This window comes from Onychostoma macrolepis, chromosome 10 (assembly GCF_012432095.1).
Source record: "Onychostoma macrolepis isolate SWU-2019 chromosome 10, ASM1243209v1, whole genome shotgun sequence".
Taxonomy (NCBI): Eukaryota; Metazoa; Chordata; class Actinopteri; order Cypriniformes; family Cyprinidae; genus Onychostoma; species Onychostoma macrolepis.
The window spans coordinates 12,169,191-12,196,690 of record NC_081164.1 but is presented as its reverse complement, the minus strand read 5'-3'; the positions used below and the strand labels follow the sequence as shown (position 1 = coordinate 12,196,690).

Below are 27,500 nucleotides of genomic sequence, written 5' to 3'. Positions count from 1 at the left end.
TATTGCATTATGTAGTTGATTTTTTTTTAAAACACTATGTGAAATAGCTTTTTTTAAATGATGCTATTAACTGGAATCAAACAATGAAATTGAAATTGCAATACAAGATGCCAACACAGTCTCATGGCAATTTGTGACTATGTTTTAGCGAATTTCTGGCAAATTTGATCTGCTTACTCCCCACAGATCATTAGGTTCATCAGTGGGTTTATGGGTGGACCTTAATGCTTAATTTTTATCCTAAAATCTTGCATTTTCGTACAAATCAAATTGCATGAATTCATAAAAAATAGTCAGCTCATAAAATAGTAAAATTTTCTCATGTGATCAAGTCTTCACATTGAATGACTGGGACGCATATCAACTTCGCTATGTATATACCAAGACGGTTCACTCATATTACTATGAGTGGGAGAAAGTGCAACATGCAACATGGCGGAACAAGTCCTGAATCTCCAGTTTCTACCGATACGCACTTGGGACTGCACATGCGCATTGGCTGGACCAACATAAATATACACAGTTAATGTGAGATTTTGTTACTGATTTGAAATAGTTTATTTAAACGTGAGTTTGACCAGCAGTTTTTGAGACTTTGTTATTTCCCCAAGTAGATCGTTGGTCTTGCATGTCCAAAATCGCTTCCCTGAGGTATTGCAAATAGCCGCCAAGTGAAGTGACTTTCCTTAAAGGGGACTTTGAAGATGTCCACAGAATTGATGATTTCTGGCAATGCAAGTCAAATCAACTTGCTGGTAGATAGGCCTACCAGGGGCCTCATTTATAAAGCGTGCGTACGCACAGATTTGATCTTAGAGTGTGCGTACACTTAAATCCACGCCAGCGCTCATATCTGTAAAAACGGTCTTTGACATGGAAAAGTGCTTAGCGTCACGTCAGGGTCTGAGCAGACGTACGCACTTTTTCTTGTCGGAGTATTGCAGGTTTTTGAAAATGTAAGCTGTTCTTGCAGCTCGCTGTTCTAAATTATGATGATTTGTGAACTTATATAGCCTATGTTAATGACATTAATTAGGAGTCCCTTACAAAAAATTACTGCAGTTTTTAAAAAAAGTAATACTGCAGTTTTTGTTACATGTAGAAAAATGCAGTTTTTTGGACACAAAAAAACTGCATTATTGCCGTTTTACTGCAATACATCTGAAGTACTATTGAAATACAACTGCAGTAGAGCTGTAGTATTACTAACAAACAACTGCAATAGAACTGCAGTATTACTGCAATACAGCTGAAGTATTACTACAGTTATACTGCAATAAATCTGCAGTAGTACTGCAATATATAATACAACTGAAGTACAATTCAGTACTACCAAAGTGCAATACTAATAAAATGCTGTACAGTAATACTGAAATGCAACCAGAATATTCAGAATAACAAGTTTTATTTTACACATCTGCATTATAATAAATTAAGGTACAAAACAACAGTGAATGTCTCAAACAGCAATGCAACAATAAATGATTTTACTTTTCTTTAAACTTAAAATAACAGGCTGAGAGTTACACTAAATGTATTTAGTGTTTATTTACATATCACGCAATCATGTACATTTCTTCCCTCATTATTCTGACAGGTTTCATTTTCTGAAGAGCTTATCCTCATTGTTCTGCTTGGTTCTTATGACTGCCTTTATCTCAGATGTGGAAACACTAGTTTGGATGTAGTCTGGAACAACAAACAAGCAAAAACTATCAGAAATTCTCAAGTTTCAGTTACTCTTTTCACCACAGGCATATTTAGTATGCTTAAAATAAATCTTGAATTGTGATGTCACCAAGTGTTTGTGTAAAGTATTCATTCTACTCCCAATTAATTTCTTTTAAACATATTGGTCTGCATTAACAATGCCTTTGAACACTCCAGGTAACAGAAGTTGAAAGGTTGGTTCAACCAAAAATGAAAATTCTGTCATCAATTACTCACCCTCATGACGTTCCAAACCCGCAAGTCTTTCGTTCATCTTCAGAACAGAAATGAAGATCTTTATAATGAAATCTCAGAGCTTTCTGTTCCTCCACTGATAGTCCATGGCACTACCCCTTGCACAATAACATGCATTTCTGGGAAAAAGCATAGACACAATCATGTTTAAATACTGTACAGAGTCCTCCAAAGTTATTTGCCCTCTTTATCATTTTGGTTTTTCGTTCAAAATTCTAACCTTAAATAAAAAATAATAATAATTTAAATAATAATAATAATAATAATAGAAAAAAACATAATTTACAAATATACAAGTATATAATTTAAATATATTATTAGAATACAGTATATAGAATATATGTGTTCCACAGTTATTGTGCCCCCTTCATTTAATACTGTGTGTAGCCTATAACCCTCTACACACATACAGGCTAGGTGTGCATTACATTATTTTAATGCATGAGGTGGAGGCAAAGAACCACTCGACATGAAACGGGTTGCCTCCACTGAAGTTGATTAAAATTGTGTAATACACACCTGTTACAGCTAGGTTCAAATCTTAAGTTAAAGCTGCCTTTAAAGATATAGCTAACCCAAAAATGAAAATTCTGTCATTAATTAGTCACCCTTGTGTGGTTTCACACCCGTAAGACCTTCATTCTTCTTTGGAACACAAACAAAGATATTTTTAAAGAAACAGAGAGATTTCTGACCCTGCATAGACAGCAATGCAACTTACACATTCAAGTTCCAGAATGGTAGGAAAGACATGCTTAAAGTAATTCATGTGACTCCAGTTGTTTTAACTCAATTTTATGAAGCGACACGAGTGTTTGAGTCCAAAAAAAAAAAACTACTTTACCACTTATTTACAAAAATATTGATCTGTAATGTGCATTCATGAGAGCATCACAACGCATGAGAGTTGTGTTCATGCGACAGAAGACAAAATTGGGGTTAAACCACTGGAGTCACATGGATTACTTTCACAATGTCTTTGCTATTGTTCTGGAACTTAAATGAGTTATAAGTTGCGTTGCTGCCTGTAGAGAGGGGTCAGAAAGTTCTCAGATTTCATCAAAAATATCTTAATTTGTGTTTTGAAGATGAACAAAGGTATTACAGGTTTGGAATGACATGAGGGTGAGTAATTAATGACAGAATTTTCAGTTTTGGGTGAACTATCCCTTTAATGTTTGTGGAGTACAATTTGACTAGAAGGGTAAAACTAAGTAAATTTTCATTAGTTTGTTTGGTTACAGGTCTTTAGATCTAGCGTTCTGACTGTATGTGTGTGCTACAGTACAAGCAGCGCATTGTTTTAAAATAGCGATTGAACTGATTGTAATTATCTGCATTCACTGTTTTAATGCACCTTCCAGTCAATCAGAGAGAATCAAAGAGTCCACAAAAAAAAAAAATGTTGAGAGCTTATGTTAAGCATTGAGAATAATTGCTGTTATAACTAGATTTCATTACCTTTCCACTGCCTCAGCTCTCTCTCTCTGTTTTCATACTGAAATGGCACTAGTATTGTAGATCTTCTTTTAGCTCTTTGATTTCATTTAACTCCTCAATCTCTTCATGTCTGAAGATCTCTTCCATGGCTGAGGAGACAGAGGACTTATACACTTGATTTCTCCAGCACTCCCACTGGTCTTAGTTCCTGAAATACAATAGCAGTTATTATGTATTATGCCATGGTCTGTCTGAATACTGGATTCTGATTGGCTGGCAGGTGTTGAACTGCACAGGTAGTTCCAGGTCAGTTTAATCACGTTCTATATTATTGCGCTTCCTATAAACATTGGTAACCATAGTAACATACAGTTACAGTTGAATAGTAATACAGATGAAAATAACCGTCATTTTTATCATTCCGATCAAATATTGCAGCGCAAATATTGTTAACATCTTTAATATGTGAATGCTGGCAAATGACCATGGCATAAACGGGAGGCAACCACCCTCCGTTGCGCGTCGGGCGGTTCTTCACCTCCACATCGTGCATTCAAATCGTTTAATGCACAGCTAGCCGTTGATTATCCCTTACTTATAAACTATAAAGATAATAGTTAATAAAAGATCAATTAAATAAAGTAGATTACTGCTCACCATTATTTGAGTGCTTGATTCACCAGCCATCATCCTCTGTTGAATTATATTTTTGGTCGTCTTTTTTTAGTTGTTACCAGTGCATTTTCCTGAAAATAGCAATCACACACTGATAAAATGTCCATTTCCACACATTAATGTCACACTACCGCACATAAATGCTGGTGTACAGTGCTGTAAAAAAAAAAATACTGATTTATTATATTTTTGAGTATATCCAGCACTAAATATTGTCAGATATTCCTAAGAAAATGAACATAAAACAAAGGCAAATACAGTTATCATTAATAAACTGTATTTTGTGTTTATTCAGGTTGCCTGTTTCATGCACTTTTTTTGAAGATTTTAACCAATTTAAGTCAAGTCACCATTATTTATATAGTGCTTTATACAATACAGATTGTTTCAAAGCTGCTTTACAGTGATAAAAAGATAAATAATGATGCAAACAGAATTCACGTCTGCTGTGAAGCAGCTCTAAACAGTAAAACGTGTCATTGTTCAGTTGAAATCAGTGTTGACTCAGTTAATTTCGATTAACTGTATAAAAATCATCAAATATAAAATAATTTCAGTGCATCTAGATAGCAGTGGTGTCATCATCTAGCTCAGTTCAGTCCTCATCAATAGTGTCTGTGGAATCAGATCAATAATATTGCTGAATATCATTAGTCCCCAAATAAGCAAGCCAAAAGTCGACAGCGGCAAGGAACCCAAACTCTGTCAGGTGACAGAATGGAGAAAAAAAACCTTGGGAGAGAGTATGTTTAGTTTAGGGATCAGTTCTCCTCATGGCCAACAAATGAACATGGTGTGATTATGATTCAGGCTGCATCACAATTTAGTGTGAAATATACAGGAATGTAAACCTACAAGTAGCTGGAGTTATTAATCCCATCTAAAATCAGGTTTACATTTGTGGCTAACTAGAATGTGAGTGACCTTTAAAAGCATTTCCAGAAATAAAGTCTCACCAACATCTGTTGAGTGCCTTTTCACTTTCTCTCGTCTCCTCTTTCCCAATGCTTCCTCCGTTGCAAAGAGGGGTACACTGTACACTGAACACTTTTCAATGATTTTTTCCTCATGTCAATTAGGGGTTGATGCTCTCCTAGAAACAAACAAACAAACAAATACACTGTATTCAGTACAATTTTGTTTATTCCATTATTATAAATGATGTACTGATGCTATTGAACTGAGCTGGACAATGACATGACTCATTTCTACAGAACTGCTTATAACAAATAGCTGAGCCATAGCAGAATTAAATCTATACACAGGGTTGTCACTAGTTGGATGTTTTATTAGATTAGATTTTATAATATAATTATAATTTGTTTCATTATAGTAAAAGTGTAGTAAAAACAGCATGAAACCAGTTGTTTTGTCTTCCTCTCAGACTTCAGCTCTGTGTGTTCTGTGCAGTGACCCGCGAGCGCTACAGATCAGCACTGAAGCGGCGTTTCCTCTCATCTTCTTCTCATCTCAGCGGGTTGAATAAGATATCCGTTAAGTCTTTTTACATCACTCTAAAATTATAACTAAAGATATATGAGGACATTAGACATTATACTCACCGCTAAACTGGATGAGTCGACAAAGTCAATGCTCCTGCTTGCCTGATGAACTTCTTCTGGAAAGCGTTTCTTCTCTTTTGTAGCACTTGTGAATGGTCTCGGGGTGTAATGTTATGTCTTTGTGCTTTAATTGTGGTAGTTCACATATGAACGATGTTGTCAAACCAAAACGTATTTTACAACTTTATATCCATCCTGCAGTAGACACTACGGAAAAGTCGCTGATTTACTGTCTGTTACAAGTAATCCGCTGCTCTCGAGACTCGTTGTCAGGACAACGACCTTTGGCGCGAAGGAAGATCACACGTGCGGGTTATTAATCTATGCGGGTGAAATATTCCATAGGCAAATATTTTTTGTACAAAAATATTTTTGTACGAATATTTTATAGGAAGTCTGCGTTACAAAAAATAAAAAATAAAAAACACTTGCCAAGTCTACTGTAACCACAGCACTTGCTACATGTTGCACAATACAGCATAACTGCAGTACAGGGCCTATACACGAAGACTTTATTGGCAATGAAAAGAACCTCATTGCCATTAAAGTGAAATTACTGAACCTAATCATAGGAGCTTTATTTTAAAAAATGCTCATAAAAAAATAAATACAATTAAATAAATGTAATCAGACAGACTAAGAAGTTTTTGCATCTGAAATCTTCACCTGCATTTCAGCCTATCACTGAACTGCAGTTATATTGTATCTGTACTTCATTATACAGCAAATCTACAGTTGCACTTCATTGTACTTCAGTTTTACTGCTCTTGAACTTTAATGAACTGCAGTTATATACTTCATTATACTGCAATTGTCCAGTTGTACTTCATTGTACTGCATTTATACTACTTTGTACTGCAGTTTACAAGGCAGAGAGCTGAAACCATTTAGTTGCCTGCAAGTTCAAGATCATGTGCGATTCATATATTTCACATCTGAAAGGGAAGTATTCAAAATATAACTGCATCGGAGTCACTCTTTTTACGTGGTCCGATGCAGCGCTGGTGTTGAACCAGTGAATCCGTGCGTGGACCACGGCTGATGCCTGTCACTGACTTACATTGATATCACTTCTGTGAGCCCATCACGGAATTTTCGGCGATTCCGTGATGCCACCACAGATTCGGGGTTAATTAAGTCCGTGAACATTACACGGAATTCTGTGAGATCAGGTTGTAAAAAACTACCATGTTTTCTAACTAAACAGACTGCAAGTACTTTATTATATTATAGAAGATGTTGTAACAGTGACAAATGTTTTTAAGGCTCTTGAAAGTGTAATACTTTTCCCTGTTTGCTACCTTTACAGTGCCCCAGAAGCAAATTTGCAGGCTCCAGCTTTTCCACTTCCAGATGTCCTGCACCAGCCGAGCAGCTGCCATTTGTGACATCTTTGGGTTGAATCATACTTGTTTAATTTTTAGCTGGTATTTAAGCAGTATAGAATATCACTGACAGGCATGACAGTCTGATACGGCAAAATAATATTATTTCCCTCTGTCCCTCTCTAACCCTACTGAGTTCAGTAATACTGGACGGAAGCATGTGTAATTACTCCGCATTGATCTAAGCCTTCTCACCCATGGACACTCGGGTCTGTTGAAAATATCCTCAGGGTATTTTTCTTCATTCCCACTACAAAGTAGCATAAAGACTTGAATTGACACTGCTTGGCAATGGTATATTCAAAGAAAATGTGGGAAGCTGGAAGAGTGTCTGAACTGTGCTTTATATTTCAGTCTTCACAAGCTGTTAAAATAGAGAAAACAAGGCAGCTCTTACATATGAAATTTGCAGGCGTAACATATTATGAAGCAACAGTTTCTGCTGTGTTTTGCAACAGTGCCGTGCCTTTTAACTCACCACAAGCATCTGTTGGAGACTTTTTCCACATTGTAATGTATTAATTAATCATTTTATCGCATAAGCACCAAGGGTTGGCTGCAATACCTACGTTTTTGTTCAGTATAATCATCAATTGTTTATAAGCACAACCCCTAGAGACTGAGGAAATGCATTGGATAATAGGGATGATTAGACTCAGTGTTCTCAAGCTGAATCACACTGATACATGGATCTCCATCACTGCAGGAGATCAATTTAATGAGAAGACTGCTATCTGTAGAGGACGTAAACCCAAGAGCAGAAAACATGTGCTCGGATTCCATTTACACTAATAAAAAAAAAAAGAATGACAGAATTTTTTTCCAAAGAGAATTTTATATCTACCCATGCAAAGGCTGTTTTAAATGCATTCACAGGAGTTTCAATTGTTTTGGGGCTTTTCCATTGTTTTTCTATGTACAGTAAACATGCACCGGATGGACAGATTTGACCACTGTGCTGGGGTCTTGTGCCGTACCATCTTGCGCATGACAGCATTCTAAAAGCACAGTGCTCAAATTAAAATAAGTTCACTTAAATATATATATATATTTAGACCTTGTTTTTTCTTTAATTCCACTTCCCTACATTTTGTGGTTTTGCATTCTACTGTGCAGCTTTTCTATGCAAACACATTTGATGGCACTGGTGATTTTTGCATGTCTCATGTTACAAAGATGCTGTGTTTAATTTAAAAGTTCAACTTCTAAAAATGTGTCTCTGGACCATGTGATTTTTTAAATTCCATTACCCTGCACCTTGTGTTTTTCTGATTTTCTTTGTAAACATGCTAGTTGGACATGTTTGACCGTTGTGCTCATGTTCCAAAACATGGTGCTAAGACAAGGTCTCTAGACATTGCAGGTTTTTTTTTATATTTTTATATTTTATTGTATTTTTTAAATAAAATATAAAAAGGATTAACAATGCAGATTAATTTTCACAGCCTTCTTTGATCATATTTACCAAGGGTGCCGATATTTTTGCCATGACTGTATGTGTAAACCGGGACTCTCTCTTCTTCAAAAATGTACATATTTCAAGCTTGTTGCATTATTTTGTATGTGTATAAAACAACAACTCCCCGTATATTGTGATGTTGTATATGTATATTTCCTGGCTTGTCAGCACTCATGTTATTGGCTGCTGAAATAAATAAATTAAAAGGTTCTGAAAGTGGAATGTATTTTGTTTCTCAGTAAGCATTTAGAACATGAATTTGAATCTTTAAAGCTGCAATTTGGTAAGAAATGATTAGTTATCATAAGTGTCATTTAGAAGCATATTGGCTCATCTGGTAGTCACATATGGCACCTCTAATGGTTCTGTGTAACCACATTTTGAAAAATGTGCTATTAAGCTTCTTATCTTTAAGGATATCTGCCATATAGTACCAAAATAGGTTCCCCTATGATAACAAGCCAAAGAACTACTGCAATAAAGTGCTGTATGGCACCTCTTATGGTTCTACATAGCACCATTTGACAAAGGTGCTATATAACACCTTTAAAGATCGGTGCTAAATAGCACTAAAAGTGGTTCCCCTATGATTACGAGTCAAAGAAGCACTTTTAGTGCTGTTTAGCACCATTTTTTTCAGTGTAGGTATAAATACAGCTGACATACCTCTATTCTTTGACGGTTTAATCAGCATCCCTCCACCGCCCCTTCTCCACATTTGAGTTCCTACTACACTTATACGGTGGGGTACTCTGGGTTTCCCGAGCTTGGAGCACTTCCCCGGACAACACGCCATATACGCATTACTATACTCCAGCTCCGGTGTGAACTCATGAAATGCAAAAACGTGTTTTGTGTATAAATGAAGCTTTATACTGCATGCCTTTTAGACTTTTTCGCCAAACTGTAAGGCAAATGAATTGTCACTGAGTAAGCAAACCCATAATTCACTGTGACAAGCTCAGTGCAAAAAGATAGTGAACAAAGTGAGAAATTTGTGTCACTGTGCTTGTTGTCAACGTCCATTGAATCAATAGAAACTCCTGTGCACTTCATGTGAATTGCTTATGTAGTGTGTTCAAAATGAGTCTTATATGAAGTTCCATTTCAGCTAGGATGCTGCCTGTAGGCAGTAGAAAGCAAGGTAGTTCACTATATTTTGGAACGGAGCCAAAGTGTTAGAACTGAATTCAGATCTTGACCCTTGTGTTCCATGAGCTTAGAGCTGTCGCACCTTTGAGGTAAACAGCAGCATGTAGGAAATCCGTGAGTGACACTAATAACCTGCTACTTATTTATAGATAGGCTGACTAAACAGGCAGATTCAGGGGGGGGAAATGGGAAATTGGTGTCACAGATTCCAAATCATTGCATTGCAGTTATTTTTTCCTATATGAATCCGTAACCAAAAAAAACGTAGCCATGAAGAGCCAGGCAGGACGACTGCTTTGTGCAAGGTAATGGGCTCCTATTCATTTTTGCTCCGCAATCTCCAGGCTTTTTGTCAAAAGTGCTGTTCAGGAAAGATCATTTTTACGTGAACAAGTGAATGCATACATCCTGTCATAAAACAGGACTGTGCTTATCCGGACCCGTCTTGTCAATTAGTATGTAACACATATTGCAGGCTTGCTAGAAATAAAATAAGCATAAAACAAACTTTGGTCGAATGCAAATATGATTATGCCTGGATTAGGTAATTGCCATGTATCTTACTTTGGTGATGTAAGGACACCATGGAATCGTTTGGATTCGTTTGAATAGCTGTTATTTACAAGTTATTTACAGTTATTTACAAGCTGGAACATGGCTCCAAGCTAAAAGCCTATTAGACTGAAAGTACAAAACAAAGAATAACAGAACAACATAATCCAAACTAGCCTCAAGCGTGCCTTATTCAACTTTATTACGACCAGGTGCTCTTTTTCTTTGTCTGAGGAATTATTCATGAGCTGATGATAATTTGAAACAAATAGATATTACATATCACTTAGTTGTCAGAAAAGAGAATGCCATTTCCCAGGCTGAGTGCTTATAATTTAGCTAAAAAAATTATCATTATCTTACACACTAAAACAGCATGCTAGATCAGTTTCTGGTAGTGCTGTCAAACGATTAATCGAGATTAATCGCATCCAAAATAAACGTTTTTGTTTGCATAATATACGTGTGTATACTGTGTATATTTATTATGTATATATAAATACAAACACATGCATGTATATATTTAAGAAAAATATGTTATGTTTATATATTAAATATATTCATATATAATATAAAATATAAGAATATGAATATATAAATGTTTAAACGTAAATATTTTCAAAATATATACTGTATATGTGTGTATTTATATATATATATATATATATATATAAACAGTACACATAATGTAAATAAAAACGATTAATCGTTTGACAGCACTAGTTTGTGGTTGTTTTTAATGAGCAAGGTATTGAATCATTAATTCAAGCAGCCCATTTATAAACTCAGATCCACATAGACATAATAGTTGAATAGCTGAGTCTTCTGTAGCTTCATTTAGAACTGTTATTGTCGTTGGTGTAGTGAAAATAGACGAAGTAGCCAGCACTGTGCTTAAAATATAGTATACATTTGTAGTGCAGTGTTGTTCTACCTGTGACCCTCAATCATCCACTATGGCAGAATCACAGCCGCAGTGATATAAAAAAACAGCATTTTTCTTGTTTGATTTTGCTTAATTATTACACATTTCTCACATTTGATTTTGATTGGTCAACTGCTGCATTTTGCTGTCAAATATTCATAGCATCTGATCAGTCTCCCACAGGGCCGATACAAGATTTGAATTTTATATATTTGCTGATAATTTTGCTCTTGTACATGATATTCCCTTGATATTTCAAAACAGTCTCACAATTGCCAACATAAACATGGGTCTCGCAGAGCCATACAGAAATGATAAACATTGATAAATAATGAATGGAGAGCCATATTCCATCTAACATATACTCATGTGTGCGTAGATAAACTCCCTCCCAACTTTATCATTTTGCCAAAATGTGTATATAACTGTGTCTCGCAGCAGTTTAGCTAAATGTCACAATAGCATGCTTGATGACACAGAAGTGATGCAGAAAGCTGATTGGCTGTAAAATGCGGAAAAACACATTTTTTTATTTCAACACGCCTCACTAAAAAAATATAAATAAATAAAAAACCTGCATTTCCAACATATCCAAAACTTCTATAACTACTATTATAAAATAAGGGAGGCAAATTAAATGTAGCTTCCCATATCAGTGCTCTCAATTGTGTAATTGAGCTTCCATTATTGGTCAGTTTAGTAAGGTGTAACATAAATGTGTGGTTTACAAAACATTGTGTGGATAATTCAACTGTGTCAACCGCTAACGGGAGAAGGAGAGAGAGTGTGGTTCACAAACAATTCACAATGGATCTCATTCACTAATAATATTTTGTGTTTGTACGCACAGGAGAACATCGAATTAAAAATTTCTGCTTAATTCACAACACGTGTTTGTTATTAACCTCATTAATGTTAATGTTAATGTTAATGAATTTGGAGTATTCTAACTTAGCCACTGTTAGTCATTTGCATAAGACACGGCCAAACCATCTTTATATTCAGGCTTTCCCCACAGCCTTCTGCCACTATCTGCAAGCATATGTCGCTCTGTAAAGACGAGCTTGCAGCAAGAACCTCTACCAATGTCAAGTGTGTTACCCTCAAAACCAGGTCAAACACAATAAATACCCTATACAGACCCAGATTACAGACTTCCCATTAGCCAGCTGTGCATATACGTATCTGCTGTGTTATACAGAGAAACCTCGCAGCCTACTGTATATTTAAAATTACATTTAGTAACACAATTATAAGGCCAGACAGTGTGTGGACTTTGCATATGTGTGGTTACTACATTTTTCGTAAATTTTGAATACATTTTAATAAGAAAGTTACTGTTAAATCATGTTCGTAAAATTTTCGTTTTACCTATCAATTCGTATAGTTAGTGAATGAGACAATTTTTAAATAAAATGTACCAATCTATATTCAAGCAGGCCTAATTATATTTATTTCAGCAGAGTTATATTAAATATAAAATGCTATATTTAATTTCATTCACTTAACCAATATTCATATTTCGAACGAGGAAATCATTATGAACATTAACCATGGTTACTCTTAGTAAAATTGTGGTTATACAAATGGTAATCAATACACCAAAAAAAACGTGGTTACTACACTTTTACTATAATAAACCATGGTTAATTTTCGTAAGGGATGCAGCCAGAGGTAGCCAAAGAGAAACAACTGAATAGTTTTTCTTTTAATAATTATTTTTATTGAATTTTCAGTGTAATACAAAAATAACAAGACATCGCCCAAAACAAACAAACACAAACAGCTCAGATTTTTAAATAAAACAGGACTACCACATATATAACAGATCGGGGAAAGAGGAAAAAATTAGTAGAGCAGAAAAATTAAATGTCCAGAGAGTTACACAATTACAATATTCCTTGTAGTATAATAGGGCGAAGATGAGGTGCCATATATGGAGTCCAGACTTTTTAAAAACTGGCTAAATACATAGGTAAGATGCTCCAGGGGAATCAGCTCAAAAATTATCTTATGCCAACCTTTAAGTGATGGAGATTTATCACTAATCCAATTAAGTAAAATATTTTTTTTCTGGCAGCAAAGGAGAGAATATTATACAATTTCCTGTTAGCAGATGAAACAATGCATTTAATAAGGTATAGCCAGTACCAATGAGACTGGGTCAAAATCCAACTGCATATTAAAGATCTTTTCCATTTCCCCCAGCACCAAAAACCAATACCTTTGCAGTCTGTTACATAACCACAGACAATGTGTTAAAGTACCTACTTCCGTTTTACATTTTAAACACATAGGCGATATAGAGGGGTTAAAAAAATGCCTGCAGTTAGGAGAAATATGGAGTCTATGTATGATTTTCAATTGTATTTCTCTTGCACGTGAACAAACAGATATTTTCTTAACATAAGACCAAATGTCATCCCATGTTTCATCATCAATATCAGTAGCTAACTCTTCCTCCCATTTAGTTTTAATTCTTCGTGTATCAGCAGCAACTGAACACTTAATCTCTGAATCCTTCTGCTCAGCCTGCTCTAACAATCATAAAGTAATTAGCCTACCAATATAAGCATATTCACATTGACTTTGTCTTACGTTTCCTCAAGTTTTGTTGTTGTCGTCTGAAATGTAGGAGAAACTTTTCTCAATTATCCCCTCATAAAATGAACAATTTCCCCACTTAAACAGTCTGGGAAGATTTTCTCTAGCTACATGTGTCAGCAAAAGACAAAAAGGGAAAATTTGGCACAACTGAGCACTCTGTAAACATGCCTCTGTTGTCGGTACGTCTCTGTTTCTGGCGCGTGGTGTTATAAGCTTGTGACGTATACCAGCAGCATCTGTTCCAAAGCAGTGTGTTTAGCATCCATGGTGCCAGAGCGCTCGTGTGTGTGTGTGTGTGTGTGTATCTGTCTGAAGGCAAAGGCAGATGTTTTGCGTGGAGATGAGGCCTGGTTAGTGTGTCTAATCTGGGTATTATTCAGTAGACTGTGTGGGTATAATCACCCCTAACTCTCTCATGTCTCTGAGCAGAAACAGGGGAACGATAATCCAGCATCTCTCCCCCACTCCTTATATAACCAGCCATCTTTCTGTCAGTCCAACGGCTTGCTCTCACTTGTTTTAAAAGTCAAAGGAAGTGGTAGACTACTGAAGGAGTGTGGATTCTCTAGGGGTTGAGTATACTTAAAGATGTAAACGCCAGTATTAATTCAGAGGGATTACAACTAGTTTCATTTCCTCGTAAATCATCCTCCTTGCATTCTGCGTTGCATGTTTGATTTAGTGGAAGTCGACTCAGCTGTGAGATTGTGTTGGTTTGACCTTGTGGATCCACTGTGCTTAGGCTTAATTACCCATCAGTCTTCAGTGCTGGAATGTGATTGGCATCATTTTGGAAAGCAGTGAAATTGTTTCACTCACAAGAGACTATGGAAAACAGAGATAGTGAAGAGGTGGAAATGAAACACAACATAAAGCGATTTCGTGATGTTATTGTGAATTTGTGCAATGTCCGATAAAGCAAAATTATCCAACCCAATCTCATTATAAAACCTGACTATTTTATGAGGTGGCGATTTCATATTTCGTAAAATGTGATTAAAACGGACATGTATGATTTTAGAAAAAATTTAAGCCCCCTAAACATAACCGCCAACAGCAGATCGGATATACATTCATATGAAATAGCCAGTTATTTCCCAAAACATTAACATTTTGGAAGCTTGTTTCCACCACAAGATAAAAAGAGTCACTCATCTTACCATTTTCACACAAGAGTTTGTTACAATTATTACTGAAAATAAAAATGTAAGACTTGCAAGACACTCTGAATTGCAATTCTGAAATGAAAAGTGAGATTGTGAGATATAAGCTTGCAATTGTGAGGAAAAGAATTGTGAGAATTGTTAATTCTATGGCAGAACCAAAAAAGTCAGAAGTGCTAGATATAAACTCATGATGCAAGGCGTAAACTGGTAATTGCAAGAATAATTCAGAATTCTGAGTTAACACCATGCAGAATTTACCAGTTTATGTGCATTGTATCTTAAAACACAAAGTCAGAATTGCAAGAAAAAAAGTTGCATTTACTTAATTTTTTTATTCTGTGACGGCAACAGGCTTCCATATACAATAGCTCAGAATTGCCATGATTGTGTGTTGAAAGTATCATAGTGTGAATGCACGTTCTGCTGGCCATGTAACCCATTTTTCTAAACTCCCACCTAACTGACTCAGGGCCAAAGTCATTTACAAAAGATAATGCACTAAAAATATTTTACTGCAGTTTTGAACAGCACACTTTCAAACTTGAAAAGAAAAAGTGGTCATGCTCACTGATACACCCAGAGCATAAAAGCACAGAAACACAGGGTGTTTACAAAACCTCATCTCTGATGAAACCAATGTATTCTTGGAGAAGTCCCCATACAACAAAGTGAAAAGGCCCAGAAATGAAAGCGTCATTATGTTTCGATCAGATAAGCCGGATTCCTGGAACCTTGCCCATAAACAAGCTTTGGATCATGCAATCGGATTGTGTTGTCTCCTGTACAGTTGTCTCTTTAAATGCACAAATAATGCATTTGAAAATTCTAGTGTGTCTTAAATTGTTTGCGTTCAACAAGAGTGGCCTTTTGTGCACTTCTTCCACAAAAGATGGAGCACAAACAATGGTGTAACTACTGTATTAAAAAAATGGCTTTCTGTTGTGCACAGGGAAGATTGGCTTGTGCAAAGACTTGTTTAGCACATTGTGTGTGATAACGTCAGTCTAACTGTTCAATTAAGTGTCAATCAGGATTTTAATAGTGGAAATTTGCATCAATTTGCATAAAGTAACTGCGAGTGCAGCATTTTTTTTTTCAGAGAACAGAAGCTTCTCTCTTACATAAATTACATAAATATGACTTAATCGTATAGCTATGAAAAGACTGTGATGAGCATTTGTGCCGAAACATCTTCACTATTGAGATATACTCAGTAATCCTTGTTAAATCAATGTAAAGATGAAATACTATGGTAGCTGTAGTACTTTTTTATTTTACACTGGACAATGCATTTTATGCATACATACAAGGTGATTTCTACACATTAAATGGACAATATTAACATGTATGAGCACAACACAGATCATCAGAACCTCTGACCCACAGGGTCATCCTGAAAACCATTAAAATAATCAGATATATTGCTTTAATAAAATATTCTCTGGTTTGTTTACAGAAACAAACTAAATATAAAATTAAATAAAACATTCTTCATGCTTTTTCCTGTTTGCTTATCATGCCCTGTAAAATGACTCTGGACTCTACAAAGGCGCTATAAAAACAATAAAAAAAAATTATAATAATAATAATTCCAAAAGTCTATGCATGATCACTAAAATGAGGTATTAAAGATATCTAAAATATTTATCAAGGACAAACAAAATAATATGCATGTCATAATCCAAGAAAATTTTTAGATTTAGATTTTCAGTATGATTTTTATACTGTATATATTATATGGGCAATTGCTACTGGGGATGAAGGAAAACAGATATATAATTAAAAAAAAATCCCTTTTGTAGCCACAACCTCAAAGCAACCTTAATGAGAACTTTTTTCTTCAACATACAGTAAGTCTATAACACTCTAAACAATTAACACGTTTCTGAAGTGTCAAAATGGCTCCCTCCTAAACGAAATCAAAATCACAAAAATGGCAGCATAAACAGCAAAACACTAAAATGCCAGCTGTGCGATGAGAGATTAATATGTACTTGTCATGTATACAAACAGCTCTACATAAACAGCTCTTCATTTACGTAAAATGCACCTGTGTGCTTTCATTTCTGGAATCATTTTGTGTATGCATACATTAGAGCCTTACAAACCTTGAAGCTTTGACAAAAATGTAATTACATGAACTTGTTTTTCTCCACAGCTTCTATATAGTCCATGGAATGAAACAGGGTTTGTCTGTTCTGTTCTGTTCTGTTCTGTGTTTTGTCATAGCAAAACACTGGCTGTCCAAGGACATTTCTGGAAGATTTGGTCCTCCTTAGTCATAAATGTGACCCTGGACCACAAAACCAGTCTTAAGTCGCTGGGGTATATTTGTAGCAATAGCCAAAAATACACTGTATGGGTCAAAATTATCCATTTTTCTTTTATGCCAAAAATCATTAGGATATTAAGTAAAGATCATGTTCCACGAAGATATTTTGTAAATTTATTACCGTAAATGTATCAAAACTTCATTTGGACAACTTTAAAGGCGATTTTCTCAATATTTAGATTTTTTTGCACCCTCAGATTCCAGATTTTCAAATAGTTGTATCTCAGCCAAATATTGTCCGATCCTAACAAACCATACATCAATGGAAAGCTTATTTATTTCGAAAAATTGACACTTATGACTGGTTTTGTCGTCCAGGGTCACAAATATCAGCAGCACTTAACCATTTTGACTCCAAGGTTGCGCATTGTCCACAGCAATATTAAAAGGCCCCAAGACTTTCTACTAAAACTAAGACTTTATATCCATTTATATTTTCTTAACTGTTTTATTCAATTTCTACCTGATAAAATAATTATTTCATGGCATTTTAAGCATTTATTAATTTCCATCAATTTAGTTTTCCAGGTCTAGAAATAACACTTTTAAAATAGCCTCATATATCCATGTTTTCCAAGACTGTAGGAATCCTGTTTTTTTGTTTGTTTGTTTGTTTTCAATTAAAAAGATGTTGAGGGGGTCAAAAGAACAGTATCTTGGTTTTAAATCTTTTAAAGTCATCTTGAGACCCCTAAGTTTGCTGAGGCCTCCTGGTTGAGAACCACTGCTGTATATGGATTTCATCAATAAAATATGTGGTTTCTCAATAAACACGGTAGCATACCTACACAAACCCACTATCACAATGTTTTTCAGATGCACTCATGGAAAAGTATGAGTTAACAATGTTCTCACACACATCTAGTTAAAGGATAGTTCACCCCAAAATGAAAATTTACTCACCTTTACATGGTTCCAAACCTGTATGACTTTCTTCAGTAAAAAACAAGAGATGATATTTTGAAGAATGTTTATAAAGTCATGGGATCCATTGCGTTTTGGACCTCCAATCCAATTGTTTTGGACTTCATTTCAAAATATCTTCTTTTGTGTTCTACACCAGCAAATTGTATGAGTTGGAACGACATGAGGGTGAGTAAATGACAGAATTCTCATTTTTGGGTGAACTATTCCTCTGCTGAAGTACATGAAGAATAATCACTAGTGTACAGTATGATGGAGGCTGTGAGTCCTGACATTTCCAGGCCGAGTCCTCAGTTGCATGATCACAAGCATCCAGTATAATTAAGAACTCTTTGTACAGTTAACGGTCAATAATACTCTCTCATGCCAGACATAGAAGTCTTTGGGCTCTGACTACGCAAGCGTTGGGCCCGAAGCGAAATCCTGCCCAGTCTGTCGATCTCCTGCTGGCTGCCGAAGGGGTGTGTGTCCTCCCAGACACGCGGACGCTCCTCCCAGGCCAGTAGGGGAGGGAGAGAGAGCAGGTACTGGCTGGAGTGATGATAGTGGGGTCTGGATCGGCCCTCGCTAAAACCCAGCGGGTGAACAGTAGAGGCGTTGTCGTAGTGATCTGGGTGACGGTATTCTTCATATACAGGCGAGTTGTTGTCGTCCAGGGTTAGAGACGTGCGGAAATCTCTCTGGCCCTGGTGTCGTCGTAACGGGTAGCCAGTCTGCAGCGATAGGGTGCTGCCATCCAAACGCACACTGCCACCCAGGCGGATAGGGGTGCCGCCTAGCCGTGTAGGGGTCAGGGGAGGTGGAGGAGCAGGAAGGGGTGGAGGTGGTGGTGTAGGGGTCTGGTCTCGAGGCGGTGATTCCAGTCCTGGGAGACACGTGTCAAGCCACTCCGAGGTTTGCCATTGGTAGGCTGGAAAATACATGCGGAGTATCAAAAAACTTTCATTGCATGCAAATTTATATGTCACGTGTAAATGACTTTTTATGTATGACTTTATATATTTGTATACATTTTTACATAATTTCAGCAGTCATTACTCAAGTCTCCAATGTCACATGACCCTTCAGAAATCATTCTAATATGCAGATTTGGTGCTCAAGAAACATCAATGTTGAAAACAGTTTTTTTCAGCTCAGCTTGTATTTGTGTTGTTGTTGTTGTTTTTTAATACTATATCTTTATTGCACTGTAGTATTGTTATTGGCAAATTTTATTTATTATTATTATTATTATTATTATTATTTGTGACCCTGGACCACAAAACCAGTCAAGTCGCACTGGTATATTTGTAGCAATAGCCAACAATACATTGTATGGGTCAAAATTATCGATTTTTCTTTTATGCCAAAAATAGGATGCCAAAATTAAAACAAAAAACTTTTGAAATCTATTACTTTACATGTAATGAATCTAGAATATATGAAAGTTTCACTTTTGAAATAAAAAAAAAAAAAAAATTAAAATGTTTTGAGAAGCACCTGTAGATATATATATATCCACAGAAAAATAAATGTATATGTATATATATATATATATATATATATATATATATATATATATATATATATATATATATATATATATATATATATATATATATATAAAATTTATTTATTCTGTGAATTGTATTCTCAAAATTGTTTCAAGTGAGTAGAAAATGCAAACTGTCATGGGACCTTGATATTGAAATACACAAGATCTCTAGTTTAGTATAGTTAATGAAGATATAAGCTCTTACAATTCATAAAATACTCTTTGGCGAATTCCACGCATATCTCATCCTCACAGTGGAGGTGTGGGCTTGCTGTGTAGAGACATAAAGTGGAAAATGTTTCAGGGGGAGCGTTTTAATGAGTTATGAGATGGAAACAAATAAACAAGAGCCAAATCAAACACAAAACGGTCAGAACAATCAACTTGTTCATGCTTGATGAAAAATTAAAGATGGAATGTTTTAATATGGGATGCATGTAAAGGTTTAGAAATATGTCTCACCAAGTGAAAAAGAGGAACAGATATTAAAGTAAAATAGAACAATAAACCAAACATAAAGAGGACTCACAGGTGATACTGTGAGGCTGCATGTCGCCCAGACCTGCAACTGTTAGGAGAAGAGGAAAACACATCATGTATCACTGTTTATGGTTAGCTAGTTTAATGTGACCTACTCACCATCCTTGTTGTATAAACATGTTGTATAAATGAATCGGATTTTAGCAGTATATAACTACTGAAAATTATGATTATTCAATCATTTCCTCTCTTTTTGTACGTAAGGGTATTAGTCAAATTAAACTTTTTATTTGAATTAAAAAATTATAACTGATTCATATTTGATTGATAAAAGTATATTTAAAAATATTTAAAATTAATATTAAAATGCATTTGTGAGATAAATTGGATTAAATGTATACATTTAAAATACATGTTGTTTATATTAATTATATTATTTTAATGAAGTAGTAATAATGTAAATATTTAACAACTGAAATATAAAGTAACAGCTGATAATGTAAAGATTTTAATAAGAGTAAGAGTAAAATTCAACTAAAATAAATTAGATTTAAAAAAATTATAATTTATATATATATATATATATATATATATATATATATATATATATATATATATTTAAAAATAATATAAAAATTTGATTAAAAATTTTAAAATACACGAAGATTTTATATGATTTAATATCACTTAAATCAACCTGACTACATTAGGTTACACCAGTTATTTAGAAATAGTAATGAATATAATAGCAACAAATAGAATAAACCATAAGAGTTAAGAGGCAGTTAATTAATTAAATTAATATATATTGTTCTAAATTTAAATTAATTTATAATAAAACATTTCTAATTAATATAAAAATATATTCAAATTGATATATATATATATATATAGTTATAAAGTTATATTTAAAATTAATTAATATTTAAATTTATTATTAAAATAATATTTACAAATATATTTGTATTAAATTTATACATTTAGAGTGCCCCTATTATGGATTTTTGAAAATTACCTTTCATGCAGTGTGCAACACAGCTCTAAGTGAAGGAAAACATCCTGCAAAGTTTTAAATCTGAAAATGCACCGTGTATAAAGTTATTGTATCTCAAAAGAAAGAGTCGACTATGAATCATTGAAACGAGTAATTTTTAAAACGAATCCCAAGCCGTTTCATATGGGATCAGATTCCCGACAAAAGTATTGCAGTCACAGATAAAAAAAATAAGTGTGAAAACTAAATTTTAAAATGCAAGTAAAAATATATTGCACAAGATATAAAATTGAAAGCAAAGTTTTCAGAATAGCAAACAAATGGTCACGGACCGAAAAATAACAAGCGTAAATCAAAAAATTAATAATGCATTTTTAAATATAATAAGCATGAATAAAAACTTTAAACATATTTAAAATCATATTGCACAAAATTGAAATATTAATGCAAAATTATCTGACTTGCGCACAAAATCATGTTTTCCTTGGTTATATTTCTCAGTTTTTTCTGCTCTCAGACATTTTCTGCTCATATTTTTATTTTTTTGTATGCTTATGCTGTTTTTCCCTTTGCGCTTTTTTCCATGTTCTGCTCTTGCTTTTCTAAATGTTGCGGTCAGAGTTTTATGTAAATCAGGGCGGGCTCAAGCGTCATCATTGGTCCAGTAGTGCGCAAGTCAGATAATTTTGCATTAATATTTCAGTTTTGATGGTGGAAGTGGGATTTTTCACTGCTTTAGCTCTTTTCTTAAAGCCACTTCACTAATTTGTGAAGCTCAATTATCTTTTGCTGCGCATCAGAAATATATTCTTTGGTTTTTCTCATTGTGATGGATGAATAAGGGAATTTGGCCTTTGTTTTCCCTCCTATTTATATTTCTGTGAAACAGGAAGCCATGGCTGGATAATTTCATGTGGTGTGCTCAAAATTGTAAATATGAATAGGAATATACTTCAGAGATATTTTACTTATAAGAATTTATAGGGGTACCAATAATTGTGTCCAACGTATATTTGAGAAAAACAATTTCATAATGAGATTTTCCCCCATTTTCAATTGTTTTAGTTCAATGAAAGGTTAGATTTTTGTGATTTTTAAAAAATAAAAGATCAAAAGGATTAATAATGCAGGTTTATTTTCAGAGCCTTCTTTGATCATATTTACCAAGGGTGCCAATACTTTTGGCCATGACTGTACATATACTTATTATAACTTAAATCAACCTGACTACATTAGGTTACACAAAAGTTATTTAGAAATAGTAATTAATACAATAGTAATAAATAAGATAAATAGAAATGAGTAATAACAGATATATTTTGTCAAGGCAACAACTGAAAGTTTACCCATTTTGAAGTTTAAGAAGCTGGTCCAAGACCCAAAAAAGTAGTTGATCCAGGAACATGTCCTACTTGGATAAATCACATTGTGCTGTTTAGCATAACCAACAAAAACAGTCCACTTTCATCCAGACCTCTGAGAAAGAAGGTGGAGCTGAAAACTCCTCAGACAGCAAAAATTACCATAGCGTGTGAGACTTTCAAGCAAACAGCTTGTTTTCGCACTGATTGGAAACAGCTTTGGTCTAGGGCAGGTTTAATTAGAGACTGGTTCTGGTGCACCTCAAAAACAGGTCACTGCAGCTGAGCCACGAAATACAGGGATGCTGTTCTTCACTAACTACAGTCTAGTTCAATAGTACCGGTTTTCAATGCAATTGGATTGTGTGAGTGTTTAAAGAGTGAATCTAAACCCTGGTTTTATTCGAGTCCAGAGTTGTGCAGTTTAATTAACGGCTCTAATCCTACTTTGTCCAGTGTGGCCTGAACTCCAGCATGAATGGACACTTCAGTTCCTGCGCTCTGGGATTTCACCTTTATCTTTTCATGCAGTGTGGTTTATCCCTCTAACATTTAAACTGAATAATACTATAAAATATTACTACACGGCACTCAGCTCTATATTTCATTCTGTCATTTGCAGCATTCTATGGTCAGTTTTTCTTCTATAATGATGCTAAGCGGTGTAATTGACTGTTGTATCCAGGCAACCGATTTCCTTGCAGTGCTGGATGTCTCTAGTATCACTCTATACCTTTCTTTCTTCTCACACAATAAAATACTTTCACCTCAAATCGATATTTCACATCCATTTATTTATTTATTTGCCTAGAAGCCATCTAAGCCAGCAAGAAGTTCTGCTTCGCAGCGGTGTCCTGATGACTTGTTGGCTTTATTTTGCAATGATGACTGCAATATTTCTAAATAATATACTATACTATAACATGATAATTATTATTAAATATCTTTAAATTAAAAATGAAATAAAACTAAGAATAAAGAATATTTGGTAACAGTTAACAATAAGGTTTCATTTGTTGACATTAGTTAACATCAGCAACATGAATTAATTAAAATTGATTAATGTAATTTCAACATTTAATAATACATTATTAAAATCAAAAGTTGCATCTAGATAGAAACAGACAAAAAATATTTATTTTCATATATAATATTACAAAAATAATAAAAAAATAAAATAATTAAAATGAGGAATAATTTAAATCATTTTGAAATTAATGAATTCAAAACTTGCTAAAGAAAGAAAGAGACAGACAGACAGAAATAATAATAATAATAATAATGCAGAAAATAAAATAATGCTTATTAAAAACAATAAATAAATAAGCATAAATAAAACTAAGAAAGAAAGAAAGAGATAGATAGACAGACAGACGATAGATAAGAAATAAGAATAATGCAGAAAATAAAGAATAATTTGTTAAAAACAATAAGTCAATAAATAAGAAAGAAATAGATAGATAGATAGATAGATAGATAGATAGATAGATAGAGCAGAAAATAAAGAATAATATTTGAGAATAAATAAATGAATAAATAAGAAAGAGATAGATAGATAGATAGATAGATAGATAGATAGATGCAGAAAATAAAGAATAAATTAAGAAAGAAAGAAAGAAAGAAAGAAAGAAAGAAAGAAAGAAAGAAAGAAAGAAAGAAAAGACTGGGCAAAATTATGAAGTGAAAAATTAATAGTTAATTTTGTCAACATTTAGTAGTACTCTATGACATGGAGTAAAAGCCACACAACTCTAATTTTGATTTTGTCATATAAATGGAAATTTACTCAAACCTTCATTTTCAATGGTGTCCACTGCATTGTTCACCAGTCGTATCACCGTCACTATGGAGGCTAGGGCATGAACAAGTGTAAAATGTCAGGAAACAATTGAATCAATGATCAAACACTTCAAACAAACATCAAACACTCAATGAAAACCTTACATAAGCATTTATATAAATCACTATGACCCATTTGTAATCCTCCAGCATCAGGAAATCTGCTAAACTGAAGTAGGCAGACCTCTGATGTGTCAGTCTGGCATCTATTTTGTACAGCCAAAGTGATACTACACTACTGAGTCATGATAGCAATGGCGTTTGGAGAGCATATCAAAGGCAGATGGATTGTAATTACTGCTCTGACCTATTCAGGCTGTCACTTTGTTAAAGCAGGGTAGGGTTATTACTAATCCTCATGATTTCCTTTTAGAAAGATCAGACAACGCAAGTCATCTTAATTAGGTGAATGGAATAATCAGTTACCTCTGCCTGAGATTAGGTCATTATAACACCGGCGGGTGCGTGAGAGTGTACGTATAGGTTAATGTGATAATGTTGCATGTGTGTGTTTTTAATCAAGTATTTTTAGTATATAAATGCAGGAAGTGACTCAATTTGGAGTTAAATGTCAGTCTGTCCAGCACTCAAAGCTATCATGTGGCTTCAGAAAACTTGTTTCTGTTTTTCTTATTTATGCATTTATCGTGAAAATAAATGTGAAACAGAGAGCTGATAAAGAAACATAAATATCAACAAAGCACACAATAAAAAGGATAAATGTGTTTATTATAATGAGTTAAAAATGATGGCTTTTATACTTATTGCTAATTATTCTGTAATATGTTGAATTGCTATAATTGCTAATTTTATCCCTAGAAATTGAATAAAAAATCCATTTAATATTATCAGTGATACTGGCCTTCATTCATAGTAAAAAAGATTAAAGGGGTCATTAAATGGAGAAGCAAAATGGTCTTAATATGTATACAAATGAGAGGTTGTTCCACAGTTCAAAAACTCGAAACTAACTCCCCAGCTTAAAATCTGATTTTTTTTCTTTTATATTCTTCCAAAATGCCGGATTTGAAATCAGAAGAATGGTGATGTTACAATTTCCCCTCGACTCGCCCCTTAACATGCGTCACTGTCGTATGTAATTAATGAGGAACTCATTTCGGTCCATCGATCACAAGAGAGATACTGCTGTTTTTGGGGCTAAAAAAACATCATAACCTCACGAAACGTAAGAATCTGAAACTGGATTACATGACCAGTGAGGTCTCATGTACAGACGCTCTTTATTGCAAAGTGGTTTACTTACTGTTTTTGCATGAGTGAATCAAACCAGGGACTAAACAATAAACTTCACACTTTTCCTGTTAGTCACTGAAAACCATCTGTTAATCTATATAGTGGTTATTTTATATACAGAAAGTGATATATACAGTTCTTTTAATCATCTGACAGCACTACTAAGCATATCAAAGCTGACTAATACAAAGAGCTAATGAGTTCTAAGAGACCAGGCTTATGTAACAAGAAGTGAGAAAACATCAAGGCATAGGTTTCATTCAGTATGTGATCTAATTGCTCCGTGGTTTATTCAAAAATTGCAGTCTTGGCCTGCATTGGGATTGGGAAATGTTTATGTATGGTTACAGTAATGGTTAAAACATGACAGGATAAGATAAGCTCTAAAAAGTTCACCTTAAAAAACATTTGCTGAACTTTTCCATAATTAAACTTTTTGAATGTTCTTTGAGCAGAGAAAGTTTTTGGAGGTTGTTTGGAGGGTATGTTAAGGACTTTGAGTCTTGCAATGCATGTTTCTCACCGTTGTCGTCGCAGGAATCGGACTGGAAGGACCTGAGGGAGTGCTCCTCGCTCTTGCTGCTATCGGAGAAGCAGGTGACTTCTGGTGCATTTCCAGCTTCTGCAGAAGAATACAATAGCGGATTCTTATACAGACCCACACACACATGCATGCAGCTGTGCTATACTGTTCATTCACACTATACAATCACACATACAGTACACACAATAGGGATGGTTCAGGGCCAGCTTGAGACTTTTTCATCATTTTCCAGCTAAAGTATTTATAAATTTATAGCTGTCATGTGGCCATCAAGTTCTACCCATTATCCACAAAAACTAATACATTTCTTTTCCCTTTATAAAAAACTATACATTAAATACATATATATACACACACACACATATATGTTTTTACATTTTCACTACTGTTTAAATGCCATACCATTTACATTTTTTATGTCTTTGAAAGAAGTCTCATGCTCACTAAGGCTGCATTAATTTAATGAAAAATACAGCAAAAACAATATAGTAATAAGTAAGTTATAAAGTGTGAAATGTTATTACAATTTTAAAATAACTAAATAATAACTGTTATTATTAAAAAATATACTGTTTAAATGTACTGTAATAAAATAACTTTTCTATTTTAACATTCTTTAACTCGTAATTTACTCTGAATTTCCAGCGGCCATAATTCCAGTCTCCAGTGTCACATGATCCTTCAGAAATCTGTCTAATATGCTGATTTGCTGCTCAAGATGCATTTCTTATTTTTCCACCACTGAAAACAGTTGTGCTATTTAATATGTTTGTGTCTTTATGGTCACTTCTGAATGAACTAAAAAATATTTTTAAGCCAGTGAAAATATTGGCATGTCGAGTCTGAACTACTGGCCCATTTGCATTCACTAAACAGACATCTAATATCCAAAAACCAGACATGCACATACGCACAAACAAAACCGCATTTACAGCTTAACACTCTCTACGGCATAAAAATCTTTCAAATCTGCTAAAATGAAAGAGCAGTAATATCCGTCCTATATTTATCCCAGACAACACACCGCAAAAGCTAACAACCAGTCCATGACAAATGAGTTTCTGCTTGAAGAAAACACTAACAAGACCAAGGTCATCCACTTCAGAACACAAATCGAAGAGAAAACTTACATAGGTAATGCATTTCCACAAGCGGAAGTGTAATAATCACCTTCACATATGTACTATCTGCCAACCTACATGGCCAGACTGTTAAATATTTTATGAGGAGAAAGGCTCCTGTTGGCCCATTTCGTGTTATGATACAGCACAGCAGATGGTTCTGATTACTATAATCTGAGACCCTGGTCAATTTTCAAGATATGAAGAAGAAGAAGAAAAAAAAAAAAAA

General features: G+C 34.4%; 1 protein-coding gene and 1 long non-coding RNA gene across 8 annotated transcripts in view; both read right to left on the bottom strand.

Moving 5' to 3' along the window:
• Positions 1-1,559: 1,559 nt before the first annotated feature.
• Positions 1,560-5,887, bottom strand: LOC131548654 (uncharacterized). The gene is made up of 6 exons (XR_009273206.1): positions 5,643-5,887; positions 5,037-5,173; positions 4,063-4,151; positions 3,427-3,613; positions 1,948-2,084; positions 1,560-1,689 (listed from the first exon to the last, which is right to left on the bottom strand). It is a non-coding gene; the product is annotated as an uncharacterized LOC131548654 (long non-coding RNA).
• A 10,260-nt stretch (positions 5,888-16,147) lies between these two features.
• Positions 16,148-27,500, bottom strand: part of LOC131547898 (protocadherin Fat 3) — a 55,347-nt gene continuing 43,994 nt past the window's right edge. For 3 of the 7 annotated variants that reach the window (XM_058788672.1, XM_058788674.1, XM_058788677.1), the window contains 5 exons: positions 26,130-26,228; positions 24,306-24,365; positions 20,208-20,246; positions 19,884-19,949; positions 16,148-19,054 (listed from right to left, as the gene is read on the bottom strand). In XM_058788672.1, coding sequence (XP_058644655.1) covers positions 18,492-19,054; positions 19,884-19,949; positions 20,208-20,246; positions 24,306-24,365; positions 26,130-26,228 — 827 coding nt within the window. In that variant the 3' untranslated portion in view covers positions 16,148-18,491. Of the gene's footprint in view, positions 19,055-19,883; positions 19,950-20,207; positions 20,247-22,498; positions 22,564-24,305; positions 24,366-26,129; positions 26,229-27,500 lie in introns of those variants that run through there. The other 4 variants (XR_009273051.1, XR_009273050.1, XM_058788673.1 and 1 more) reach the window with 4 other exon arrangements.